The following is a 26,568-nucleotide window of genomic DNA, read 5'->3' on the forward strand; positions in this document are numbered from 1 at the left end:
AGTTTAGGCTTAAAAATAAAAATAATTGAATAATTGTATAATTTCCGATGTGTTAATTAACCAAGTCATTTATGAGTATGAATTAACAAAGAGTAATTGCGTTTATGTAAATTTTATTCATGATTGCTTCAATAAGTACACGTTGTATCCTTTAATAAATTGCCCATTAGCCTTGACTGAACCCGCATTGAATGGGTCAGTTGCAGCTGTTAAGGGCTAAGCTTAAACTTTCTTTAATAAAAGTATGTTTTATTTTAAAAAAAGTAGAGTTAAGTTGCTTACCTTAGGAGCTGTCGACTGTGTATGTATGTTATAGATATTTACTTATTCAGAACTAATGACTCACAATAACTTAGCACAAATGCAGTTTTGTAATGAATAAAGTGACAAGTTAGATTACTGAAAAGGATAACATTATAGTCATTCGTCGTGTCGAAATTGACCAGTGTGAAGTGAGAGTATGGAAAAATGTTCTAATTTACTACGTTTAATACGATTTACAGCTTAATGCTGTGTTACGGCAGTAAAGAATATAGCCACCCCCTCTCTTTCCGTGGGTGTCGTAAGAGGCGACTAAGGGTTCAGTTTCACTACCATCTGAGAACTTAAAAGCCGACTGATGGCGGAATAGCCATCTAACTACTGGCTTTGAAATACACAAACGAAGACGGGCAGCAGCGTCTTCGGTGCGACAAAACCAGCCCTGCGTGGTGACTGGTGGCACCACTCCATTTTTGGCGCGAACTTGTCCAGCAGTGGACTGCGAAAGGCTAAAGTTATGATAATGAATACGATTAAATTAGTCATGGGGCTAAGCTAAGTTAAAGCCGGGCGTTATTATTGTCTAAATGCGAATAGAGAATAGGTTTTTATATTTTTATCTTTTATCTCACACTGTACTGTTTTATCGTCATATTATTATCATATCAAAATATTAATAGCCGAGTGACGAGTTGACGTAGTTTTCTGACCGCGCTAATGATGCGGAGCTGCATCTTCCTGTAAGGGTGTGACTTGTGGGATTTCCATTGACGTTTTGACTATATTGTTTCTAATTACAAGTTTCTCATTAAATATTATGTACCTATTTTGATTTGTCGGGCATTATTTAAGACGCCATATACACTTTTTCCTGTCAACTTTAAAAATAGTATGTCATCAGAATGAAAACAAATGAATATAAGTGTTTATGTATATAAGTTATTGTTATAGCAACTTTAGGACTAAAATGTATCCGATGATTCAAATTTTTTTATTGTCTCTTATAATTCTTTTAGCGCATTAGAAAATAATTTAAATTCGCACCGTCACAAAAATCGACACCCTGAAGTTACCACAACGAAGAAGAAGTTAGCAACGTGAAGTTAGCTACCAAAAAAGTATAACTTCTTACGTGCGTAAATAAATATATACACACTTTTTTTGCCTTACGTAGTTACGTGTATTAAAGATAGTTCTAATATAAGCTGTAAAAAACTCTATATACGCGTAAGAGCCTAGTGATAATGTCTTATCTGTAATTAATATAAATAAATTTAACTGCTACACATATTGCTAAGCGCATACCCCAATTAGGGATAACTAAATTTTTTAAAAAATACTTTTCGTACTTTGTAGACGGTCTTATAAAATACAGAAATTGGACAATTTCGCAGAAAATCGGATAATTTCCGAAAATTTACTATTAATTGAATTTTACGTTTGACACTTCGTAAGACAGAAAGTCTTTCGTGTCAGCTAAAATGAATAAAAATACGTGAGATTTTGAAACTTTCTATCCAATAGAGAGTGAGTCATGATGTACCAAATAGCTCCATCTCCTTTATCTTCATTAGGCGTAACGAAATATGTGGACTATTCGAAAAAACTAAGTGATTTCGTTTCCAATACCCCTTATCGAGACAGGAGTCACTCTTCAGAGGTTGAGCAAGGAACATTATTTTTACGATATTGTATACAAAACGTTTTTAATTTTGGAGTTCCTTTGTGGGTGGTCAACATATTGTAATACTAGTTTATATTAAATGTTTCATTAATAAATTAATGAATTTTTGACGTATATATTTAAATTTGCTGTGTGATTACAGCATTAAGTATATAGCCACCGCCTCTCTTCCCGCGGATGTCGTAAGAGGCGACTAAGGGATAACACAGTTCCACTACCACCTTGGAACTTAAAAAGCCAACCAATGGCGGGGGATAACCATCCAATTGCTGACTTTGAAATATACAGGCTGAAGACGGGCAGCAGCGTCTGCGGTGCGACAAAGCCAGCCTTGCGGTCACTAACCCGCCTGCCCAGCGTGGTGACTATGGGCAAAACACTGAATTCACTCCATTTTTGGCGCAAACTTGTGGACGCCTATGACCAGCAGTGTACTGTATTAAGGCTTAAGTGAATGAGTGATGATATTTTAATTACAAAAGTATAAAATATCCCTTTCATTTTGTACAATTTTCGTGTTTTTTAATGAAAATGTAAAAAAAAAATATTAGCACTAAAGTAAAGCAATATTTTACGAAAAAAAATAATTAGGATTAAATTTCGTTTACAGGCGCTATTACTATTTTATTAAGATAATCTCTAAGTAATAATTCAAGCAATATTCACGGAACCTTAATGTTGACAAAGACTTTTTGTCATTGTTTATTTGTTCTGTCCCTGTGGGCCGCGCGTGCGCCCTAATGGGTCCCCGTGATAACTCTCACTTTTAAATCCTTTTTATTTCTATGTCACTCTATAAGAAAGGCTTCGACTATCAAAGGAATCTGGGCTCTATTCTAATGACAATAAGGTGTAGTTTCTTTTTGATTATGTTGACACTCTAAATTCCAGGAACATCGGTCATTTGTAAAGTTATCTGCACTTTATTTGGACACAAGATTTGTTTACATCAATACTCGTTTCTGATTCTCGACCTTTAGAAGTACGTTCTTCGAATGTTTCGGATTTTTTGGTTTGTCGTAAATTACTATTAGTTGGACTTTATTACTAAGTAGTGACGTAATGGTGCCGAGAAACAGGAGGATTCGATTTTATTCCTTTATTTGGTACAGGTTCTTTACGTTGTTTATTTTTTCATTGCATTGCATCATAATTTTACTTATATCATTGTATTAATGGTCGATATTATTAAAATCACTGAAAAATAATAGTGATCTCGAGTATTGTTGTGTTCTTATACCCATAAGTACGGTAGCTACAGCTTTTGGGTGGGGGTCGGAAACGCGCTTGTGATGCACCTGATGTTTTTTTTTATGAAGTTATGTGCACCGGCTTATAATGCCCAAGCTTTTGTCATTCCGATTTTTATTTTTGTTAGTGATCGTTTACTTGTTACACTACTGCAGCTTACATTAAGAAAACTAATTATTCTTAGTATCCCTAATGCAGACGTGAGTCCACCGACCAAAATTATGTTAACAACTGAATGAATGCACCTGATGTTGCAGGCGTCCACTTGCCATCATTCTGGCTGTACGTTTGTTTGTTACTCTAGTGATGTATCTATATTTGCAACCATTAATTAAGTGAGATCTTTTAACGAGTACTTTATACTTATTTATCTAACATTAATAAAAAAATAACTTAAATCGTAATATTGCATGTAAAGTGACGTATTAAATTACTTTTATTAAGTGCAGCTTAGTATGACTTATTTAAAAAATTACACACACACACACACTTAATTATAGAAACTGTATAAAACAATACCAAAGCCCGCTCCTTTACAACCGTGCTCAAATAAAATTATCCACTTAACATTATGCTTCATATTTTGTAAAAATCAACATAAAGTATGAGAAGTCGCGTGCTCGCACGAGTAAGTGCTAAAAATAATACTACAGTATACAAAAAGTAACGCTCCTAACGCATGCGATTCTTATTTATTGCACACGCTTTCAAAACATCTGCATAATATTATACTGCTATTAAATTAGTTCTCTTTAATTTTATTTTTAAATGTAACCGTACCTTAAGTAGTTTGTTTACATATTATTGACATATGTCACCATTGAAATAAAAAAAAAATTAAAAACGACCCCGAAAAACTTAATGTAATAAGAAATAATATTTTGAAATTATGTATATGTGTATCTAACTGAAGTCCTCTGAATTATTTGTGTATTATACATAAGTATAGTTGCAATTATACGTGTCGGCCTGACCTAATTAGAAGTTGTTCGTTTATTGAATTTAATTACAAAGCAAATGAATTTAATCTGAAGTATTGAAAAAGTATAGAAATTCTTTTTAATTAAATACAAATTCATTCCGACCATTCTTCGACATCTTTAAGAATTGAAAAAAATTGCATATATTAAATATAGCACATACCCCTACAACTAACGCACAAGTTTGAATGACCGTTTACGTTTCTCACATTTAAATATATTTGCAGTAATTATGAATATTTATTAAGTGGAAAAGGGGAATACCATTCGATAATAATTCCACGTAGACTCGAAAAAAAGGCACTTAATATGAAGCTAGTATGTGTCGGCGAAGTAATGAAAGGCTTAAAAACGTATACTGAATATTACATAAATAAACAATAAATTGTTTTTAAGGTTATAAGTGACAAATGATTGCAAAATATTTCAATTATTCCTTTCAATAAAAACAGTTATTTGCAGTTTCTGTGAATCAATTAATATAGAATCGAGTAGTATCGTCTTCTAAATGAACCGGCAACTGCGACAGTTCCACGAGTCTTAGAATGATACATAATTTTTTTTATAGCCTAAAGCCTTTAAAATTGACAACTCTGTTATGTATTTTTTTATTTTTTATCAAACTGTCGATATTTTTGGTGACATTTTATCTTTTAAGTTGTTAGGTATTAAATTCTAGGATATTAAATTAAATGTGTGCATACCCATTTTTTGTACTGTTGCGAACAATAGACAAATGCATTGATTTACATTGCAATAGAAATAATTAATAATTTATATACATCCATGTTACATATACTCGTATAGTTAGAATAATAAATACGTAATTCAGTAAATACCTACTAAGATGAGTAATACTCCTTTAAAGGCGTTGATTTAGGTTTTTAGAATAAATATGGCATCACTTTATTATTCTTTGACGAATAATTTTAACATATAGATTTCTTCTCATATGACGTAGTGGTGAAAAATGTTTTGCGTATAACTAAGTGTAGTTTTTTCTCACTTCATTGTGTGTCCATCCATACTTGAAATAAATATGGTATAATTATTATTAAAACAAATAACATGCTCAAAATTGATATTTCTATATGAAATAACATGGCAAAAAAATTTGTATTTTGGTGTTTGCAAATCATTAAAACCCCATTAAATTCTCTATGATATGAATATGATGATATCATGATGAAATGAATAGAAGAACAATTTGAAATTGTTCATTTTGTGTTATAAAAGCCTATTATTGAATATATTTTTTTTGTTTCATAAAACACTACATGCTTCTAACTGTCCCATCCATTTCTTCAAAATTTGCCATTATATATTGAAACAGGCTAAAGACTATAACATCATCACTCATCGAGCGAAGTAAATGTAAAAAAAAAACAAATTGAATTTTAAAATTCAATGCACGTAAACGGTGAGAGCCAACTAATGTAATTATAACAAGAACATAAAACGTCATACATCAAAGATCATACATCACAACGAATGTACCGAATGGTTTTTTAGAATCGTATCCAATTTTTGTTAATTATTATTTTTATTAATAAATAAAATGCAATTAACTTCGATATTATCGTAACATAATTGAGTAATTATTTTGTATATTTTTATAATTCTGTAATAATGAAGCATTTAATAATGTATTTTACATGCCCCGCGCGTACGTATGCCATAGTCGGCGACTTTTACAAAAACAAGATGGCTTCAAGATATTTTATGGCCAGTAACAAGTTGTTTTTTGGTTGAAGCTAAATCTGGCTGCGACATTAACGGTCATTTTAATTGTTTTTAATTATAATTAAAAACATATTATATATCTCACAGATATTGTACTTCACTTGAAAATAATATAATACTAGCTGATTCGGTTAACATTGTAGCCACATAATTAACTAAGGTAGGGCACAGCAGGAAATTTCCTGCTTAAAATATGGAGCTGCCCGACTAGGGTAGTACTTTGATCTTATAAAAAACCACTGCTAAATAACACTGCTTTCGAGCAGTATTGTGTTCCAGTTGGTGAGTATGGTGACTAGAGCTCCTGGGAGGGATTGGGGATAGGATCGGCAACGCACCTGCGATGCTTCTGGTGTTGCAGGCGTCTATAAGCTACGGTAATCGCTTACCATCAAGTGAGTCGTACGCTTGTTTGCCGACCTAGTTGTATTTAAAAAAAAAAAAAAATTTTGTAAGTATTTTTAAATATTTTGATAACTTTTTTTTTATACAAACCTTGTCCTGACCACAACAAACTCAATAAAACAGACTTATCCAATTCGATGCTGTCTTTCAGAAGCTACATGTACATATATTTCAGCTGTTTAATTTTATTTTTATAAAGATAGATATGGATATGTAGATAAAAAAACGAGTGTGCTTTAGACCAAGCGACTGAAGTAAAACGTATAAAACGCAACTTTCTCTCTTTCTATCTTCACTAACTTATATCTCCCTCTCAACTTCCGTTCGCCTCGCCCGATCGCAATTTTCGTGACAATTACGTCATGCATTCACCAGCTTATCCCCCAAGTGAAGCATGCGAAGTAACTTTTACTTCTAAAAGATTATGATCTAAATATAGTTCTTGAGCTGACATAGACCCACACAATTGAGCTGGGTTGCTATATCCAAAAAATGACTTTTTCGGCCTACCTTCTGGGAAACGTTCGCAATAAAACAAACAGTTCGTTGGATATAGAAACCGAATTTTGATCCAAATACAGAATCCCCTTTCGAGGCATTTCAAGTAAACGCTTTGTAATGTGAGTGATAACTGCAATACCTGTACCGCGCGGTTTCGCCCGCATAACTTACGAACCCATGGAATTATCCATCCTTGAACTTTCGGACTTTAGAACTTTAGTAGAGCTTGATAAAGCAACATAAATAAAAATATTTCATGACTTGATCACTACATGTCACATGTAGATTTTATCGATATGTCCTAGTGATGTAACGTGAAAATATCGATAACTTTGTTGGTAATATATTAAAAATTTCACCTCAGAATGCACCTGCCGTGCAAGTGCGAAGTATTTCAATGCATAGCTAGTAGAGCGGTGTATTAATTACACACGGCTTGTTATACAATGCTCAGTACTGTATAATTTGCATAATTTTCACTATTATTACGATTAAATATTCTTTATAGAATCGTTAGTATTTATAGGCTTTAATTTTTTTTATCGGATTAATGTAATGTATTTTATTATTGTGTGTCATTTCTGTTACGCTGTTTAATTTTTATTATAATTGAAAAGTACTAAGAGAAAATGAGAAATATAATTTTATTACGCTCTTATAGCACATTCTGTATAGACTTTATGAGTATATCATCAAATTGGTGTTTTCCTTGCTTTGAATAACTTTTTTGTTTAATACCATATTTATATAACGTAAACGATCTGAAAGTTAGTATATAAATATAGGCACACGATTATTATTATTTTTCAAAATAAATATTTTAATTAACAATGAATTGAACTTGAATAAACAGCTGTGATGTGCGACTGTTGATTAAGGTTTAATTTAAGATGATTTAATTTAATTAGTAGATTTGTTGACTTTTATGGTTATTGCTCCGTAAATAGCGAAATATGATGGACATGTATTTATAGCTAAGTCTGAAATATATTTCATACTTGATAACCAGACTATTAGATAAATTTAATCCATCAGCTTTATTAGATTGCTTGATTGCAGATGAGTGTATCATCTGAGTTGATAATTAGAAATTGACCCTCAAAGGTTTATAAAAAAAAAAAAATGATTGTAATTGATTCAGCATTTTTTTGTGTATTTCATTTTTACATTACTAGTACCTATAATACAAAATTGCAGAATAATTGATATGTTTCTATGTTTGGTATAGCAAATAAGAAAGGGTTGAATAATAAAAAAATGATCTTTACTTTCAATGCCTCCGACAATTGAATTGACAATCGAAGGTTTTACAAATATACATAAAAAGCCCGTTTCCATATTAAGTTACGTCATTTCACATTAACGTAGCACGTACACAATCATTTTAATTTAAAAGCAAATGAGTCGAATAGATAGTTGAATTTAGCAAATATTCGATTAATTTTAACAAAATTCGTTTAAAATGTGACCCGTAAATTAAGACGATAACAATTTATATTAAAATATATACAATTAAATGATAAAAATTACATTATACACTATTTTAATTTTAATTATCTATTTTCTGTATACTGTTTATATAACTAATTACAAGATTACAAAACGGACGTCAAAATTCATTTATTTTTTTGATACAATTATCAAAAACATTTTTCAGACATTCTTCAGAAAAATTTTAGAAAATTATTCCCAAAAAATGTCATTTTTTTTTGTTTTTTAATTAAATTTTTTTACATATATAGTTTCGTTTGCGGTTTTACCTGTACTGTTTTGATGTTCGTCAGGTGTTGTGGACCAGAGGCTAAAATTTACAGTAACCCTTGTATTCTCGCGAATCTCCTTTATTATGTCATGCCGCTGGCTTGCCAAGATTATTTTTTCTTTCTATACAAATTATGATCATCATTACAGCCTATACAGTCCACTGCTGGACATAGGCCTCCACAAGTTTATGCCAAAAATAACGTGAACTCATGTGTTTTGCCCTTAGTCACCACGCTGGGCAGGCGGGTTGGTGACCGCAGTACTTGGCTTTGTCGCACCGAAGACGCTGCTGCCCGTCTTCGGCCTGTGTATTTCAAAGCCAGCAGTTGGATGGTTATCCCGCCATCGGTCGGCTTCTTAAGTTCCAAGGTGGTTGTGGAACCTTGTTATCCCTTAGTCGCCTCTTACGACACCCACGGGAAGAGAGGGGGTGGCTAAATTCTTTAGTGCCGTAGCCACACAGCACAAATTTAAAAATTATGATATAAGTATTCAATTAAAATTTCTTTGTTTTTTAATTATTAGTAATATATTTTTATCATTCTACGAAGTTCAGTTATGGAAATAATATATTTTTTTAATAATATGCCATATAAGAATTATTAAGTAACACGTTCTCAATTGTACACTACATAATAAAATGATATTCCCAATTTACCTACTAATAACGATAATGATTTAAATTAATATTTACCTATTTACTTAATAAATACTATTTCCTTCATGTGTTCCTAGTGAACTACTCACTAAAAATACGCGCGGTCATACGACCGCTTGGGCTGCGTTCCATTTAATATGTCTATGCTTTAAATAAATAAAAAAACTTCAATTTATAAAATTAGTTTAGATCACGTATTTTAGTACTTTTTATTACTTACAAGTAACGTAATAGGAAAAAAGTCATAGGCCTTGTTAACATAGAGGTACATAATAAAACGAAAAGTGTAACAGTTAAGTTAAATAGCTTGTCAAGAAAAAAACCAGGCTTCAATTATGTATATTTGAACACGCAGTAATGTGGTGTCATAACAATAGTTTATGTTGCCGTTAGGTATTTTACTTGAGAGATTGTCTTCTTATAGTACATAACGTTTCATTTAAGTGATCAATGGCCACTATAATGATGTTTGAAACTGTTGCCTTTTTGTTGCTACAGATTAGTTTGAATAAAAGTAGCGTTAGTTTATGTGTTAATGTATCGAACAAGCTTCGTTGTATATATACGTAGATATTTGTGACGGAATACATTATATTAATTTCGCGAAAACGTTTATTCTTTAGATTTCAACGGGTAATAAGTATACATACAATGAAAATTTTGTGGTACCTTTACTAAGTCCTGTTGTCTATTGGACACTTTGAATAAGTATCCGGGGAACGAAAATCATTGAGGTGCTCCAATTTTTGTCCGATTAGCTTAAAATAACCGATATTACCACAATTTTGCAAAAAAATGTTAAGTTTTTGTTTCTTCTACATTTATTAGATATATTATGTGCAATACTGTTTTAAGGTTCTCGGGGCATATGCCATAAACCACCTTTTACTAAGGGAAGACTTCCTGGACTATAAATTTTTTTGATCCATTCATCAATAAGGATAATTTTAACGAACAATTTTGATTCCAGCGAAGCGTTACAATAACAAAATGTTTTACTATTTTTGTTTGCTGCTTTTAAATATAACCAAAAAGGTTTTACGAATATCGAATAATGTATTGAATTAAAAAAAAAATTGCGTATGGGATTATCGTCATTGATTGTATTGTATTAATGAACATTTTCGTGTAGCTTTGCTGAATGCAGAAGTTGGCGTTTTGGACATTGCTCACAGTAGATTTTTTATTTGTTTAAAATACTGTTGTAAAAGTTGTCTGTTGTTCCTGAAATTTGAATTGAATCCTAAAAATTCTTCTAAATATAGAAAAAAAATTCTTTACTCAGTAGTGGAGAATGAATAGGTTTATTCAACTTAGTTTAGTTTTAGGCTGTATAATTATTACAATTATAGTGATTTATTTACTGTGCACAAAACTTTATTTTTAAGTCACTACGACTTTGTAATAATAATTGATTGAAACATCAATTGATTATTTCATTAATTATGTTAGTAATATCTACTGCCAGTTATAAATAAGGAGGATAGTTGCATACATTAATTAGCATCAACGATACCGATCCAAAAAGTTCATTGACCCCAATATTTCCGTACAATTGTTTAGGGGCTACCTTCACCTGTCTTAACTGGCAAGTATTGAATTTGCTGTAATCGATTAGTAGTTCAATTTAACTCAGGAAGCGGATGGTTAACGAGTGACGTCACGAGGCTGGCACCAAGGGGTTAGACTTGGTAGGTACAAGTTACGAGATGTAGGTGAAATTTGTATTTCTAAAGCTATTTACTAATTTGACCCATATTTAGAAGTGGCTTAAAATTGCGCTAGTAATCAAAGTATTTTTTTTATTCGACTAAAATAATTGGATCCTTTTTTGCAGGTTTTTTTAGAATTTAAAAATATCTTAAAATACTTACATCCAAAACTAATTTTAAAAAAAACTTTGAAATAAAATATAAAAATATACCAAAAAAAAATCGCGAATTGATTATTGTTTAAGTCAAGTTTATACTCATAATTATATTGAAGTTAAGACCATTGTTAAAAAATATATTTTTTTTTTGAAAATCATAAAACTTTGCGGATAAAATTTTATAGTAGTTGATGTTCTATATGAAGTAATTTTATTAATAAATACATACAACAGTAATTAATTAAACAGTACCATCCATGTAATAAAATTATCTAAATTAACACATTTAATTTAGAATTCTACTTGTTCACCGGTCATACCGTGACCGAACCTAATTTAACACAATTGTAAAGACGTTATGAATAGCTTAATTTAAGCGTATTTTTAATTTTCTAGCAACAACTTTTTTAGCGTTCCGCAAAAATAAAATATATCAATAAGATCATGCTATCCACTCATCTATATTATATTGTGTATTATATCTTTCTGAACGTATAGGGAGAATAGAGGCCGTTGCAAATTTCATAAAAAAATTATAAATCTAATGGCTAATAATAAAATAAAGTTGAAAAAGAAGTTTTGACCATAAAGTTTCTTATGTTTTAATTGTGATCTTAATAAAAATTTCTTGATAAACAATGCTACGGAATAGTTAATGCAAGATTCTGATGTACCTACTAAAGTAGTTTTTTTATACGCCTGTTTTTTGGTATCAAGTAAATAACCATGAGCATCATGTGATGTGGTGCGGCCATACATACACCTGTATGTATAATGAATAACTCAATGGCTAATATGAATGTTAAAATATACCTATGAATAAAGTTAATTCCACTTACTATAAAGGGAAAATACTAATTCGTTGAATATTTTAAAAATTTATTTGATTCTATTACACAAGTTGCTTATACACTATTTACTTTTGTAGAGCCAAAGGTTGTAAGTACTACACCATATTATCTCTTTAAAAAACATTACAGTGTGATAGTTCATATTTATGAAAAAAAAAAATGGTACGAATAAAATAGATACATAAAAATATCGAACCAATTTATATATGTAGATCATATCTCCAGATCAATATTCAAGAGTTCGGTTAGCAAAGTTATATTAAAAAATATAATTATCTTTGAGGTCAGTTTGAAGCAGATAAAACCGGCTTAAACTAGTAAGTTACAACATCATTACCACAACAATGTTTTTTAATGCTATTAAATTGATAACACACACAAACTAAAAACAGACAAAGTAAAAAAGATACATTAGTGTATTACCTATTAACATTTAAAGACATAGAGGTTTTTGTAATTAATGAAAGCAATTAATTAATGTAAATTGCTTCAATACAATCAATAAGTGACTTTCAAAAAATATAACGATATCAGTGAAAAAAATTTGTATTACATTCTGAATCGCTGAAATGTATGTATAAGGATAGCTACACAAATCACCATTCTACCACCGAACCGCAAGGCATCGCATGAGTCTGCACCGCTACGTGGTTGAAATCCCCCGATCTCGCACTAAGCGTTTTGCTTCCACTTTTTTAATAAGTACCGCAAAATTTGTCCGCAAAGTTTTCCCAAATAATTATAACTTGGGTATCTTCAAATCAAGAGTGAATAGGCATCTTCTAGGCAAGCGCGCACTATCTTAGGCTGCATCTTCACTTACCATCAGGTGAGATCGCAGTCAAGCGCTAGTCTATATATATATATATATATATATATATATATATATATATATATATATATATATATATAAACTTCCGAATGACTCCATTAAATAGGGTGATTCTTTTTTTTGTGTTTGTAGTTTACAGAGCAAGGTTTGTATGCAAGAAAATTCGATATAATCGATATATTCATCAAAGTTAATACGTGGTGGTACGAAATTCGCCGGGTCAGCTAGTTCTAAATAAGAACTCCAGGGAAGAAAATATCGCATTTTATTTTGTACTTTTGGGAACTAGCACAAATACGCACCGGTGAATATTTATATGGCAAGGTCTAAATATTAGCGATAATAAACTTTTTCTTAAGCGTGTTTTATTAATCTATTTAATAGTGAACGTTTTAATAACTAAATGGTATTAATTTCGATTTCATTTGCGTTAAACTAAAAGTTGGAAATCTGTTTTTTTAGCTTTCAACAAATATATGAAATCATTCAAAATTTTAGTACAAAATTCATTATAAAAACTATATACGACATTTTTTTTTAATTCGATTAGTAACTTTATATAAGCGTGTACAAACGTGCGAACTAAGAGAAAGCTCAACGACTTTACTGTATCACCATTAAATTAAGTTAAATTTACTGAAACTATAAAAAATAAAAGTTGTAGAAGGTTTGAACAAAATATCTCCTGCTTGTTAATTTATTTAATTATTAATTTATTTAATATTAAAGTGATTGTTAACTCGTGTACGCTAAGACATGGTATGTTTTAAAAGTAGAGCAATATTAAGTAATTAAAATTTTCATTATCCTACTTAATAACAATTCTTAATTTTTATATATCAAACTAAAATACTTATATAACTATTCTAATTACGTTCGTTAATCTACTACGGTGTATAAAATTAATTAAAAGAATATTTAGATAAAGACAAATTACACTATAATTAGACTTCCATTACTTTTGTATATAGATATATATGTATGTATATGTAATTTGTAACTGAAAACTATATACAACGTCATTAGATACATAAATTGAATATTATCTATAATTTATTGAAATTACTCTACGTTATCAATTTTCAATTAAATTTTTTAACCATTTAGATAATTTTAGTTAGTTATTACTTCGTTCGATCGTAACTAATTACAATTGCAACTAAATGTAATTTTAAAGGTATATAACAATTTTATATACACGTAATGAGTGCCCAGTGTGCAATAAAGCAAATTATTTTAGTACTATCAACATTGTGTACGTCTATGGAGTAATTACGTGTATTTTATGGAGGCGATACACCATAAAAATTTATAACAACAATGTTATTCTGAATCATGAAGATTTAGTCGTAAAATATTTTTAAGGATCGTCATAATGTAGTGTTTCGTAAAGATATTATTAAAGGGATTGGCGTTTTAAATTATAAAAATTAACTTTTGTAAAAGTTGTTTGTTTATATACATTTTTTTTATTTGAATCTAGCCGCATACGTAATGGTTCGTTCAAAATTAAAAACTTAGAAGTGTATGAAATTGTATAAACTATAATATATGTTTTGTAACAATAAACATACCATAGCAAAACATTTTTAGTGAATGTTATAAAGACTAATGTGTTGTTAAATATTATTCGAAGAAAGATATGAAAAAAAAAACACTTTATACGTTATTACGTAGAAGAATCACTCTGAGCATGAAGAAGCATCCTTGACAAATTTTAAATATAAATAACAACATTTTGACCTCAAGATATAATAGCACATGTATATGCGAGGTTACTGGGTTAATAATCATACGTTTTTATTGTGTCATTAAATTATTAATTACTTGCAAGAATATAGATAATTATAAGACGTTGAAAGGCTATTAATTTATTAACAACGGCCGCGTGTATTTATCTAGGATTATAGTTATAATTTTTTTTAACTGCTGACATTTTATAAACAGTCTCTGTGCTCTTACTCATTAGAATTGCCATTCTATTAATTACATATATATTCCGTATATCTCTAGATAATGTAACTTTTTAATTATATAATATAAGTGTGTTATAAAATTAGTCATAATCATCACTTCAGCCTATCGCAGTCCACTGCTGGACATAGGCCTCCACAAGTTCGTGCAAAAAATGACGTGATCTCATGCGTGTTGCCAATAGTTACCGCTAGGCAGGCGGGTTGGTGACCGCAGGGCTGGCTTTGTCGCACCGAAGACGCTGCTGCCCATCTTCGGCCGGTGTATTTCAAAGCGAGCAGTTGGATGGTTATCCCGCCATCGGTCGGCTTTTTAAGTTCCAAGGTGGTAGTGGAACTGTGTTATCTCTTAGTCGCCTCTTACAACACCCACGGGATGAGAGGGGCTGGCTATATTCTTTACTGCCGTAACCACACAGCATAAAAATTAGTAACTATTGAGTTCTTTTGAATGTTTTCAGCAAACTGTACGTAGCGAATTGGTGGTAGCTTCACATTGACTATAATTAATTAATTAAGGAAATTTAATACAAGGGTCCAAAAATGCTTTTGAAGTTCATTTCAATACATATTAAAAAAAAAGCATTAATAAAAAGAAAAAAAAATTTGACACATACCATTTTATGAAGTCAAACATCATCATTATATTATTATATTGCGTTCGTACTGTTAAAATGCGTAAGTTGTTCCCTAATAAGTAAAGTATTTAGCTACATATATCAGCCGGCTGTTGCCTATTATAACACAAGCATTAAGTTGCTTACCATACAAACAGACGGCCGTGTATGTATGTTATAATAATAATAAAAAAAGTTTTCTACTGCATGTAGCAAGTGAAACGGGACTAACTACTGGGTGACCCCTTTATGTCCTTATAACAGTCCTTTCAACTATTTTTACAGCTTCTCTTCAACAGTTTTATCATTCCGTTTGTTTTTTTTTTGAAGTAAGACTTTTTTACGCACGCTTTAGTTGTGGGGTAAGCTGAGGAATGCGTAACGAGACGTTACGTAAAGTGTGATTGGGCGAGGTGAACGGAAGTTGAAAGGGAGATATAAGTCAGTCAGTTTGACTAGCCCGTTGGCGCAGATTGTAGTGGCCCTGCTTTCTGTTCCGCGGGTTTCGGGTTCGATTCCCGCCTGAGTGTGGGTGTAATATATATATTTATTTGTTGTTGTTGTTCACGGGCTCTTTTCCGCAACGCAACGTATATATTTATTTATGTATGTAATATTTACGTATATGCTTATCGAAAAAAAAAAATTGTTATAACAGTCAGCTGTTACCTGTAACACAAGTATTAAGTTGCTTATCATAGGAACAGACGACCGTGTGTGTATAAGATATTTATTTATTATTATTTATAAAGTCAGTGAAGATAGAAAGAGAGAGAGTTACGTTTCGTAATTACTTCAGTTGTGTGGCTTAAAGCACACGAACTTTTTATAATAACATCCACCGTCTCTAAAATGTCAAACTAGGGCGTGGTCCGACGCTGACGGATTTTTTCTATAATTTTTTTCTTTTTATTTTTTATGTATATACACACATACTTACACATATACATTTATATAAATATTTTTTTTTCCGTTTAATTGTACCAAAGTTCATAATTATGAAAGTATTGTGGATCAAAATTGTATATAAAAAACTGTTTGTGACTATTCTTAATCTTTCTATGACTGATAGATTAAGGATAAGAATTGTTTGTATAATTTATTTTTATCTTGCCCGAACTCGGTTTGAGTATCACAATACATGGTATCTTAAGCTTTTGCATTTCAAAATAACATATAACATCCAATACAAATGTAGAAAATGTTATATACTTAATTTTTTAAGAATTTAAACTGCATTGATCATAGCGGTGAGCTATTCATTCTTTTAGCGGTTTTGTGATAAATATTTTGCACACATTTTTGAGATAGATTACAGTAGGAAATATTTTGTTCAAAATATAAAGCATCCTAACTGGAGACACGCCTCGGCATTACAAAATATCACAACCTATATTAGTTTCAAGTCGTGTTGTGTTTCCGTCGTGAGTGAGCTAGTGCTCCTTATCGTGGTAGGGTCGGCAGCGCGCGTGCGATTCTCCTGGTGTTATAGTCGTCTATATGCTATGATATCAGCTTATCAGACGGATTGTAAGTATGTGCAACCATAGTGAAATAAAAACCCTACAAATGTTTACAGTGATTTCACTTTTTTTTATCCAACTATGTCGGCCAACAAGCGTACGGTTCACCCGATGGTAAGCGATTACCATAACTTATAGAATCCTCCAACACCAGTCGCATTGTCAGCACGTTGCCCTACCCCTAATCACCCAGGAGCTCTGGTCACCTTACTCACGATAGGAACACAATACTGCTTGAAAGCAGTATTATTTTGCTGTGACCTCAGTCAGGCTGCTCCAGATTTTGAGCAGGATGTATGCTGCTGTGCCCCACCTCAGTTTATCACTCTATTGTGGACCGTAGAGTATGAAACGATAATTTCGTTATAAGCAAAGCGTTTTAACGATAAAATAGAATAGTAGATAGTCCTGTCCCAGGATTACGTTATGTTACAAAAATATCATCAAAAGTGCAATATATCTAAATGTAGAGTTAGATTTGGAATATTATCAAAGTTATATTTTACTCGTTTTAATAACTTCAATAGGACACAAAACCTAGAAAAAATTGCTTGTTGTCAGTTGTATGCAATATGGCTGTATTCTAAGAAAATCGGCCACAAATTAGTTCATTTAAGTAGGCTTAAAAAGCGCGTTTCAATCGTCAATTTACAAATTAAAATTATATTTGTTTTCAATAAATTAATTATAATTAAATTTGATTTTGCATTTTTATTTTTTATTTTATTCTTCTATACGTAGTGAAAAACTGGAATATTGTTATGTGATACCAAGAGGGTCGTTTAGTTTCCAGCATATAATTATTTACCAACATTTTCAAAATAATTCTACCATCTATAAAGATTGTATATTACCGTTTCAAAAGTACCTATTAAAGGGAACAATAATTTGAATTTTAATACTTATTACAATTTAAGTAAACAATGTGTCTATAATTTTATTGAATAAGTACTCATATACAGCAGCATATTACAATATTTTTCGTTAATATATCGGTTGATTAAAAATTTTCTTGTAGATAAACCTTGTCCTGAAAATAAGAAACATGACAAAGAAAATAATTATTTAATTTATGTAGTCATACATTTCGGCAGTAAATTTTTTTTTTGTAAGATAGAAAATAATAATGAAATAATGAAATACTGGTACAGTAGTCACGGTCAAATGAGGCGCTACCGACGACGCGAGTTGACAAATAAACACAACTTCACATTTAAATAGTTAATCAATTAATTAATAATAATATAATTAATAATTAATTAAATAATTTTTTATCATTTTTATTATTTATATATATTTTTTCAAATGTAGGCCATGTATTGTCGTATTGGTAGTCCCTTCATCTTATTTCGTAAACTACATTTCTTTTTCTAGTCTTTCTTATATTGCCTTTTAATATTGAGAAATATCTGGTATTTTTTACTAATAAGTAATATATAAAATATTGTGTTCTTAGTCATATTATGTTTTTACCAATCTTAATTTTTTAAGCATTTTATTTTTTTATACATCCTGAATTTCAATAAAAGCCTACAAATATCTTAACTATATTAAAATTATTATTGTTTAAATAGCCTTCTTTTTTCATATAATTAACTAGCGACTCACCCTGGCTTTACACGGTTGTAAGAATTATCAGTGTTCCTCTACTATATTATACATGTATTATAACACTTTGTATTATATATTGTATTATATAACTTTTCTCTGAAATCACTCTATTTACTAAAGAAAACCGCATCAAATCCGTTGTATAGTTTTAAAGATCTAAGCATACAGACAGCGGGAAGTGACTTTGTTTTATACTATGTAATGATGTAACATACATAATTAATGAAAAAAGTTATTTAAACAATAATAACGCATTTTTTTTTAAATTACTAAGAAACGAAAATACAAAATATATAATGTTTTCTTTATTAATGAAAAAATTTAAAACATATTTTGAATTTGTTTTGACGATGAACTTACATGTTTACATCGAATATTTTTGCAATCATAATAAAATATAATCACTATCTAATCTGAAAATTAATGTTATCAATAACAAACAAGGAACAATTTATTTTATTGTTGAGATAACTTTAACTAAAACATTTTGGATTCTTGTTTACTTTAAAAAAAATAGCGAATTCAAACCGTATAAAGTAAACTTACTCTCATTGATAGCCCCTTGTCTAATCTACAACCGAATGTTGTCATAACAATTAAGGTATTAAAAAATATATTTTATTTTGAAGCAAAATTGACTAAAACCTTTTTGGACCTTGTTTTCTTTTAAAAATAACGAGGCAAATGAAATCTTTTTAAATTGAACTTACCGTCATTCGTATTTGCATTCCCGTCGGCAGGCCGATCGCAGTCCTCGCCGCCGACTAGGTTCCTGATACTGAACGAATTAGTTTTTCTCGGCACATCTATCACCCCTGTGACGTCACTACCCGTCCCGTTGACATCCCGGCACTGCTCCGTACCTTTCACAAGTAAATCTCCCGGCCCATCCTCACAACGACGTGTCGTTAGGTCCATATTTCAAATGTAGAGTTCGAAATTTGAATTTTTTTATTTTTAATCACGCTTGTCATTATCACACACTTGACAGTTGGAGTACGTTTTTTAATCCCATTTTTGTGTCCTTACAGGTCCTTCCTTTTCAAAAGTTTTATATTTTCTTATTATAAAGAAAACTTATTATTTCTAGTTATTGCACTAAGTGTCGAAATTTTTTTATCACAGTTTTTTTTTATTAATGTGTTAAATGAGGTTATGGTATGCGCGTGTTAAGTCAGAGGTTTCGTTTCGCGAGCGCAACGCGCGCTAACTCCGCGGTAGTGAGCGCGACTGGTCCTCTTTCCTCCTCTGGCTGCCCGCTCTACGTCACTCCCTACGCCCTCCGAACATAAGACTCCGCCCCCTATATTGACATTTAAAGCTTACGCGATTTCGTCAATTACTTTGCATTATATTTACTGTTCGTTTTTATTAATATAATGTAATTGTGGTTAATAATTTGTTGCGAGTTATTTATTTTCTCTAAGTAGAAATTGTAAGTAGTACATATGTCAAATTACCTTCACATATTGTAATTTTAAAGTACAGTTTTATTTAGTTCATTTTAAATCGTATTTAATGTCTAAAAATATATTTTATTTACAAACTAATAACTTTTAGGTACCTACTATGTTCAAATGACGTTAATATTGTTTTAATTAATAATCATTTCAAAAGCTTTATTTTTTTTTAACTTTGTTATATATTTTAGGTACCTATCATAACTTTTCTATGAAGTATAACAACTTTTTTTATGTTTCTTTAATTTGAAACATAATTATTGTAAGAAGGATTTATACACTTACAGAGTTGATTTGTGTAGTCGATATATTTAGTTACAGTGCAGATATCTAAACTTAGTGCTGATTTAAACGTACATAGTCAGCTAATAATTGTTGTCAATACGTGTATCACAATTTGAAGTCATAAATTAAGATAGCCCCCAGGTCTGGGTTGATAGGGTTGACACTGAGAATATTAGGAAGTTCATTTTATTTTCAACAGCTTACAAACACACACACATACACATACACACACAGTTTTAAAACACTTTAAGCGATACTATAATATCGTTTAAAGTGTTTTAAAACAATTTTTTGCATTAATTACTTTTCATTGGTATGTTTTTCCTCAATATTCACATTATAACTCTATCAGGTATCAGGCAGTATCTGGATGACCGACCTTAGCTCGGTGTTTTTAGTAAATCGTGTTCTTTGGAAATCATATTTAAATACGAGTTACATATTTATAAAATATGAATAATATTTTCCAATATTACCGACATATTAATAAAAAATATGAACTGGTTATTTAAAATGTATGTATTCTAACGATATTGTAGCAATTTTTTCATTGCCAAAAACGGGGATAAAACAACATTTTCTAAAAATGAATCCTAGCTATATCGATTTATCGCCCCCGAAATCCCGTACAGCCATTTCCGAGATTCAGATTATATATATAAGAATTGCTCGTTTAATAGTATAAGATTTAGAATTTATAGCTGTATTTTATACGAGATTATTTTTTTAAACATTAGAATATTTATTATTTCTCTTATATTTTCTTTTATATATTATGTAGATTCACTGGAAACAAAAGAATTAAACGAGATCCGTCCGAATTAATACCAAATAAGATTTAGGTACTATTTAATTATATATATTAAAACAAATTTTGACGTATAGTTAATTTTAATACCCTTTTTTTTTTTTTTTTTTTTTTTTTTTTAATTTTAATACCCTTTTTTTTTTCTTTTTTTTTTTTTTTTACCCAGAGGAAATCCCTAACGGATGCCTACAGCCCGGGGGAGCTGGAGGGTATGTCCGAGTCGCACGGACTAAAACCTCTGGGGTGTTCCTTCGACACGCCTGGACGGAATCACAGGGACACAGTTGCACTTCCGCGATACCGCTAGCGGTTGCCTTTCAAGCTCGACGCGATTCGTAACTCCTGAGAGGCTCCCTCGAACACTAAGGTCGCCTCCCTCCTCAGGACCGTGCAATGAGGACGATATATACCCCGATCTATCGCCCACTGGTCCGGCGTTACGGCGGCAGATTGGCCAAGTAGGCCCGGCGTCGCCGACCGCGCCTTCCGCGACGAATCAGGAGCGAGTTTGGATCTTGTTCTCGCTCCCGTTCTGCCGCTTCCTTCTGCAGCATAATGGAATTGCAGAAGGAGGAAACTGCTATCAAATTTTAATACCCTGACCTCTTGGTCTGCTTAAGACAATGGTTGATAGGCCAGCTCCGATCTTCGGTCGCAAATAAATGCTGTACGCTTATATTTGTTGTTTTCGAATTCTCGACATTGAATTTTCATTATACTGGGGGTCGTCGATTATAAAGCGCTTATTAATTTTTATTTTATCTGTACTACGCAAAGGTATTTTTCAAACATTACTGTATGTTTATACCATTTCTGCCTAAGGCGTCACATACACGGACGGCATAGGTACGTGCCACTACACCAGAGCGGTTTTCACAATATTAATAAAAATAAATAATAATATTTGACCAAAAATAAAAATATTGACGATTGCTATATTTACAACCCTAAACAAAACAAAATTTTCTTAAGGTAGCCATTTCTACTCGTCCTATAATCTATGCGTTCTAGTCAGCGAACTATTTTAGATTAACCTGCGGCACAGAGGATTTATAATATTGCCAATCTGTTCTCACTTATAATTATATAGAGCTGACGGCCATCGATTAATTGAAAAACTTATAAATAATTATTAATTAAATATTTAAATACCTTATTAATGTAATTTATTTCATATTTGATATTAAAACTAACTTTTTACTGTTTTCAAATGCATGAAGTATTATAATGTTGTATTATTTTATATACTTATTCATAATGCGAAATTTGAAAGTACAGATTGTACGATATTTTGGTATAAATTAATTACGCGTCAAAAATAAGTTCTGAATCCTGAATAAAACTGAAGTAGTCCATTGTCACCTCATTGTCACATTATCTATACTAATATTATAAAACTGATGAGTTTGTTTATTTGCTTGAACGCGCTAATCTTAGGAACTACTGCACTGGTCCGATTTGAAAAATTCTTTCCTTGTTAGATAGCCCATTTATCGAGGAAGGCTATAGGCTATATAATTAGGCTAAGATCAATAGGAGCCCCCAACGAAGAATGTTTCAATATCGGGGATTTTTTTTCATTCAATGATAAAATGTTTCAATTTTTTCCGGTTTTTTCCTTTTGAGAGCTTCCGCTGCATGCGCTGCGTAAACAGTTAAAGTATCGCAAAAATTGTGTATGACAGATTTTTTCGGATACACGCGGACGAAGTCGCGGTCAGAAGCTAGTTATTAATATATTATTGATGAAAAAGTGCGTGTGTCAACTCTAATGTGCGACAGGTGTTTACTTATCAAGAACGATTGCCGTGATATCTAAAAATTAAAATATTCTGTTAAATTAATCAAATTATTATTAATTAAAAGAATACAACTTAAAAGATAAAGAAAAAAAAAAACGAGTGTACTTTAGACCAAACGGCTGAAGTAAAACTTAACGTAACTCTCTCTCTTTCTATCTTCACTAACTTCTATCTCCCTCTTGACTGTCGTTCGCCTCGGCCGATCACACTTTTGCTCACTGTATATACTATAAATGCTGGTATACTATCATACCTATATGTTCCTTGTCCTATAGCTGTAGTAAAATTGCTGTATTGCGTAAATCTTAGCGTCACTCTCAGCTGTTTCGTTGTTTCACACGATTTCACTCCCTGTATTTTTTATAATTCACTCCTTATATCGTTTCTTGAGGTGTAAATTTCATTTTTTTTTTGTTAATAGATTAATAACAATTATTACAAATATTCTGCAATTAAATTTGCAATACTTCTTCTATAATATAAAAATGAGTCGCTGAATGTGTTGCTAAGCGCAAAACTCGAGAACGGTTGAACCGATTTCGCTAATTCTTTTTTTAAAATATTCCTTGAAGTACGAGGATGGTTCTTACGGAGAGAAAAATTCTAAAAAAAAATTAATAAAATTAAAGAATCGACTGTTAGGCGATACGAAGTTCGCCGGGTCAGCTAGTTATTTATAGAAATATAAATGGTTTGTCTGGAGGAAGTGGCTAATTAGCCATAAGTCCGGCCATTGTACTTCACTGTCTGTAACTATCTTTATACTTTATTTGTAATATATTTGTGGTGTACAATAAAGTATAAAAAATAAATTATTGTAAAATGGGTATATAATGTCAAAAATATGCATGTTATGCATGTTAACCGTTTTTAAAATCAAATTGTAATCTATTGAAAAAAAATATATACTATGTACTTATTTGTTCCTGAGGAGGGAGGTGACATTAGTGTTCGAGGGAGCCTTTCGGAGGTCGCTTATGCGATGGGCCCTAGTTTGGGCAAACGCCGGTGGGATCGTGGAAGTGCTCAGCGTCCCCGTGGTTCCGGCCCAGGCGAGAGGTGGAACACCCTAGGTTAGTCCGTGCGATTCGGACATAACCCGCGGCTCCCCCGGGCCGTGGGTATCAGTTAGGGATTTCCCCTGGGACAAAAAAAATAAGGTGCTACGTTGTTCTATTCAGAATTGTCATCCAACTTAATACAGCCAAATATAATTATTCCTTTTTAATTTACTGCTTATGTTTGTAGATCGTATGTTGATTTGTAATTAATAAATACATTTGTTGTAGTTTTTTTCTGTTTTTTTCTCCAATAATTTGATTACAGAATAAGATAAATAAATAAAACAAAGTGCACTACATACTTTATTACCTTGTAAATTAAAATATACCTCACCATATATACATAACACAAAAAAATACAAAACAAAATGCATTTTAAAAGCACTATATACTTCTGATAATTTAATTGCAATAAACATTACAATTGATGGTGATTTAATCAGAAAGTCGATGCGACGGCTGACATTATCGATGCTTAGTATTAATAGAAAATTTAATTGGAACGTTAATATCGCCGTATATAGTAAAATATGTAGTTTACTTGAAGCCAGCGGGAAGCTGCATGCTAAATATACGGCTGGCTGTATTAAGTATCCCGGCACCTAATAAGGTTCGAAGGCGCCAACTTCTACTCCAGACGATATAACTTAGATGTAAGACGTTTAAACAGTGCTTGGGTCATTAAAAACGCTTACTTTATTCGTATATTAGGTTAAGAATAATGAATTAACGTTATAGTAAACTAATATTATAGTTTTAGAGGCATTGAAAATTGTAATATGTGTTGAAAGTTTAGTTTTAAGTAACGAAGTATACTTCTATGTTTCTGACTGACCCGCTGGTGCAGTTTGCATTACTTTTTACTCCGTTCGTCGTGGATTCGATTTCTGCTCTGCGTTTTAGTGTATTAAGAGTATATTTATTTATTTGTTATTTATATTTATTAAAGAATCGATATGTGGCTATATCAGTTGCATGTTACATAAGCATTAATTTATCTTTTCTAGGAATAGACTGTGTATAGAATTTATGAAGTAAAACTTCGTTACGAATGCTTGACTTGGGGAGTAGGCTGGTGAATGCGTGACGAGAGCGTTATTAATTGTGTTTGCTGGTAAACGAAAAAAAGACGACTTCACTTACATCGACAAGTAATACAACGTAGGTAGACGAAAAAATAGTCAATTAAATACGCATTATCAAAGATTACTCCAAAAGTTGTAATCAGATCTCAATGAGATTTAAATGTGACCACATGATAAACATCGGCTTTTGATTAAATTAAAAATCATCTAAATCGGTACACTCAGTAAAAAGTTGTGGGGATTTTCAAGGGTTTCCCTCGATTTCTCTTTCTTTTCTTTCTCTTTCTTCTCTCCCATCATCAGATCCTAGTTTCCTTATCATGGTACGACACCTGGGGTATTTCCTTTCAAACAAAAAAAGAATTATCAAAATATAAACGACGAAGTTATCCTCGAACATACATCACAAAAAATATATGTATCTACATATTTGACGGTCGAATTGAGTAACCCCCTCTTTTTTTGATGTCGGTTAAAAAAGTGTGATCGGGCGAGGCGAACGGAGTAAGAGAGAGAAGTGCGAGCACATATTTTTTCTCTCTTTTTCTCCTAGCCAGCTCAGTTTCGTATATCTAACACACAGTACATGTCTATTGTGCAGGCCTTTTGCTAAAGAAGATTTTCTTCAGTCGTGTGGTCTAAAGCCCACTCGTTTTTTTAATTTATTTATTTATTGTACGTGTCCAGAGCACGTTCCTTTGCTCAACTAACAGTTTATTTGAAGAGTAATAATATTTCCAGCGGAATCGGTATCCTAATTAAAGATAATATTATTTACGCCTTAATATTGAAATAAGAAAATAATATTTCAAAAAAATAGTAAAAAAAAGTGAAATGGATATCTCCATTTCTTACACCGCTTTTTTCGCATTTAAAATTTACCTATGTCCTTTCTCAGGATCTAGACTATCTGTGTATCAAATTTTATTTAAATCGGTTCAGTGGTTTTGGCGTTAAAGCGCGACAGACAGACAGACAGACAGAGCTACTTTCGCATTAATAATATTAGTTAGGACTATACAAAGAAACTTGTACACAAATATTCATTTGAAAATAAGACAAAAGTTCTAAAATAGTACAATATTACACAGAAAAACATAATTATTACATAAATGGATATATTAATTATTAATATATGTAGTTTCCACTCAAGTCAAGTTCCACTTAAGTAAACGGAAAACACATAGGAACTGTTTTACCATTTGTGGATAACGCTATTTGACGAATAAAAGTTATAATAGATAAAAGTTTTTGGTATATTTTTATTTTATTTTTATTTTTTTATTTTTATTTATTCAGAAAAACTTACAGCTATACATAAAAAATTAAAAATACAATTAAAAAACTAAAAGCCATTTATAAGTTTTTACAATTAACAACGTTGTTATTATAATATATGTTATTATTATTATTATTATTATTTTCCATTGAATTGCACTATTTTTATGAGATATTTCTATTCGCAAATGTGAGTTAAAAAATTGTATTATGAGTATGAGAAAAATTGGGGCGAAACCTTATGATATTAAAGTTATTCGTAACT

The 26,568-nt window shown here is 31.2% G+C and overlaps 1 protein-coding gene across 1 annotated transcript in view; it reads right to left on the reverse strand.

Annotated features, from left to right (window-relative positions):
* The window catches only part of LOC123669321 (homeobox protein aristaless-like), an 87,111-nt gene extending 67,669 nt beyond the window's left edge, over positions 1-19,442 (reverse strand). Inside the window, exon 1 of the mRNA XM_045602930.1 lies at positions 19,235-19,442. Coding sequence (XP_045458886.1) covers positions 19,235-19,442 — 208 coding nt within the window. The remainder of the gene's footprint in view (positions 1-19,234) is intronic.
* Between the last annotated feature and the right edge of the window lie 7,126 nt (positions 19,443-26,568).

The sequence above is a fragment of the Melitaea cinxia genome, chromosome 3 (assembly GCF_905220565.1).
Source record: "Melitaea cinxia chromosome 3, ilMelCinx1.1, whole genome shotgun sequence".
In the NCBI taxonomy this organism is placed as follows: Eukaryota; Metazoa; Arthropoda; class Insecta; order Lepidoptera; family Nymphalidae; genus Melitaea; species Melitaea cinxia.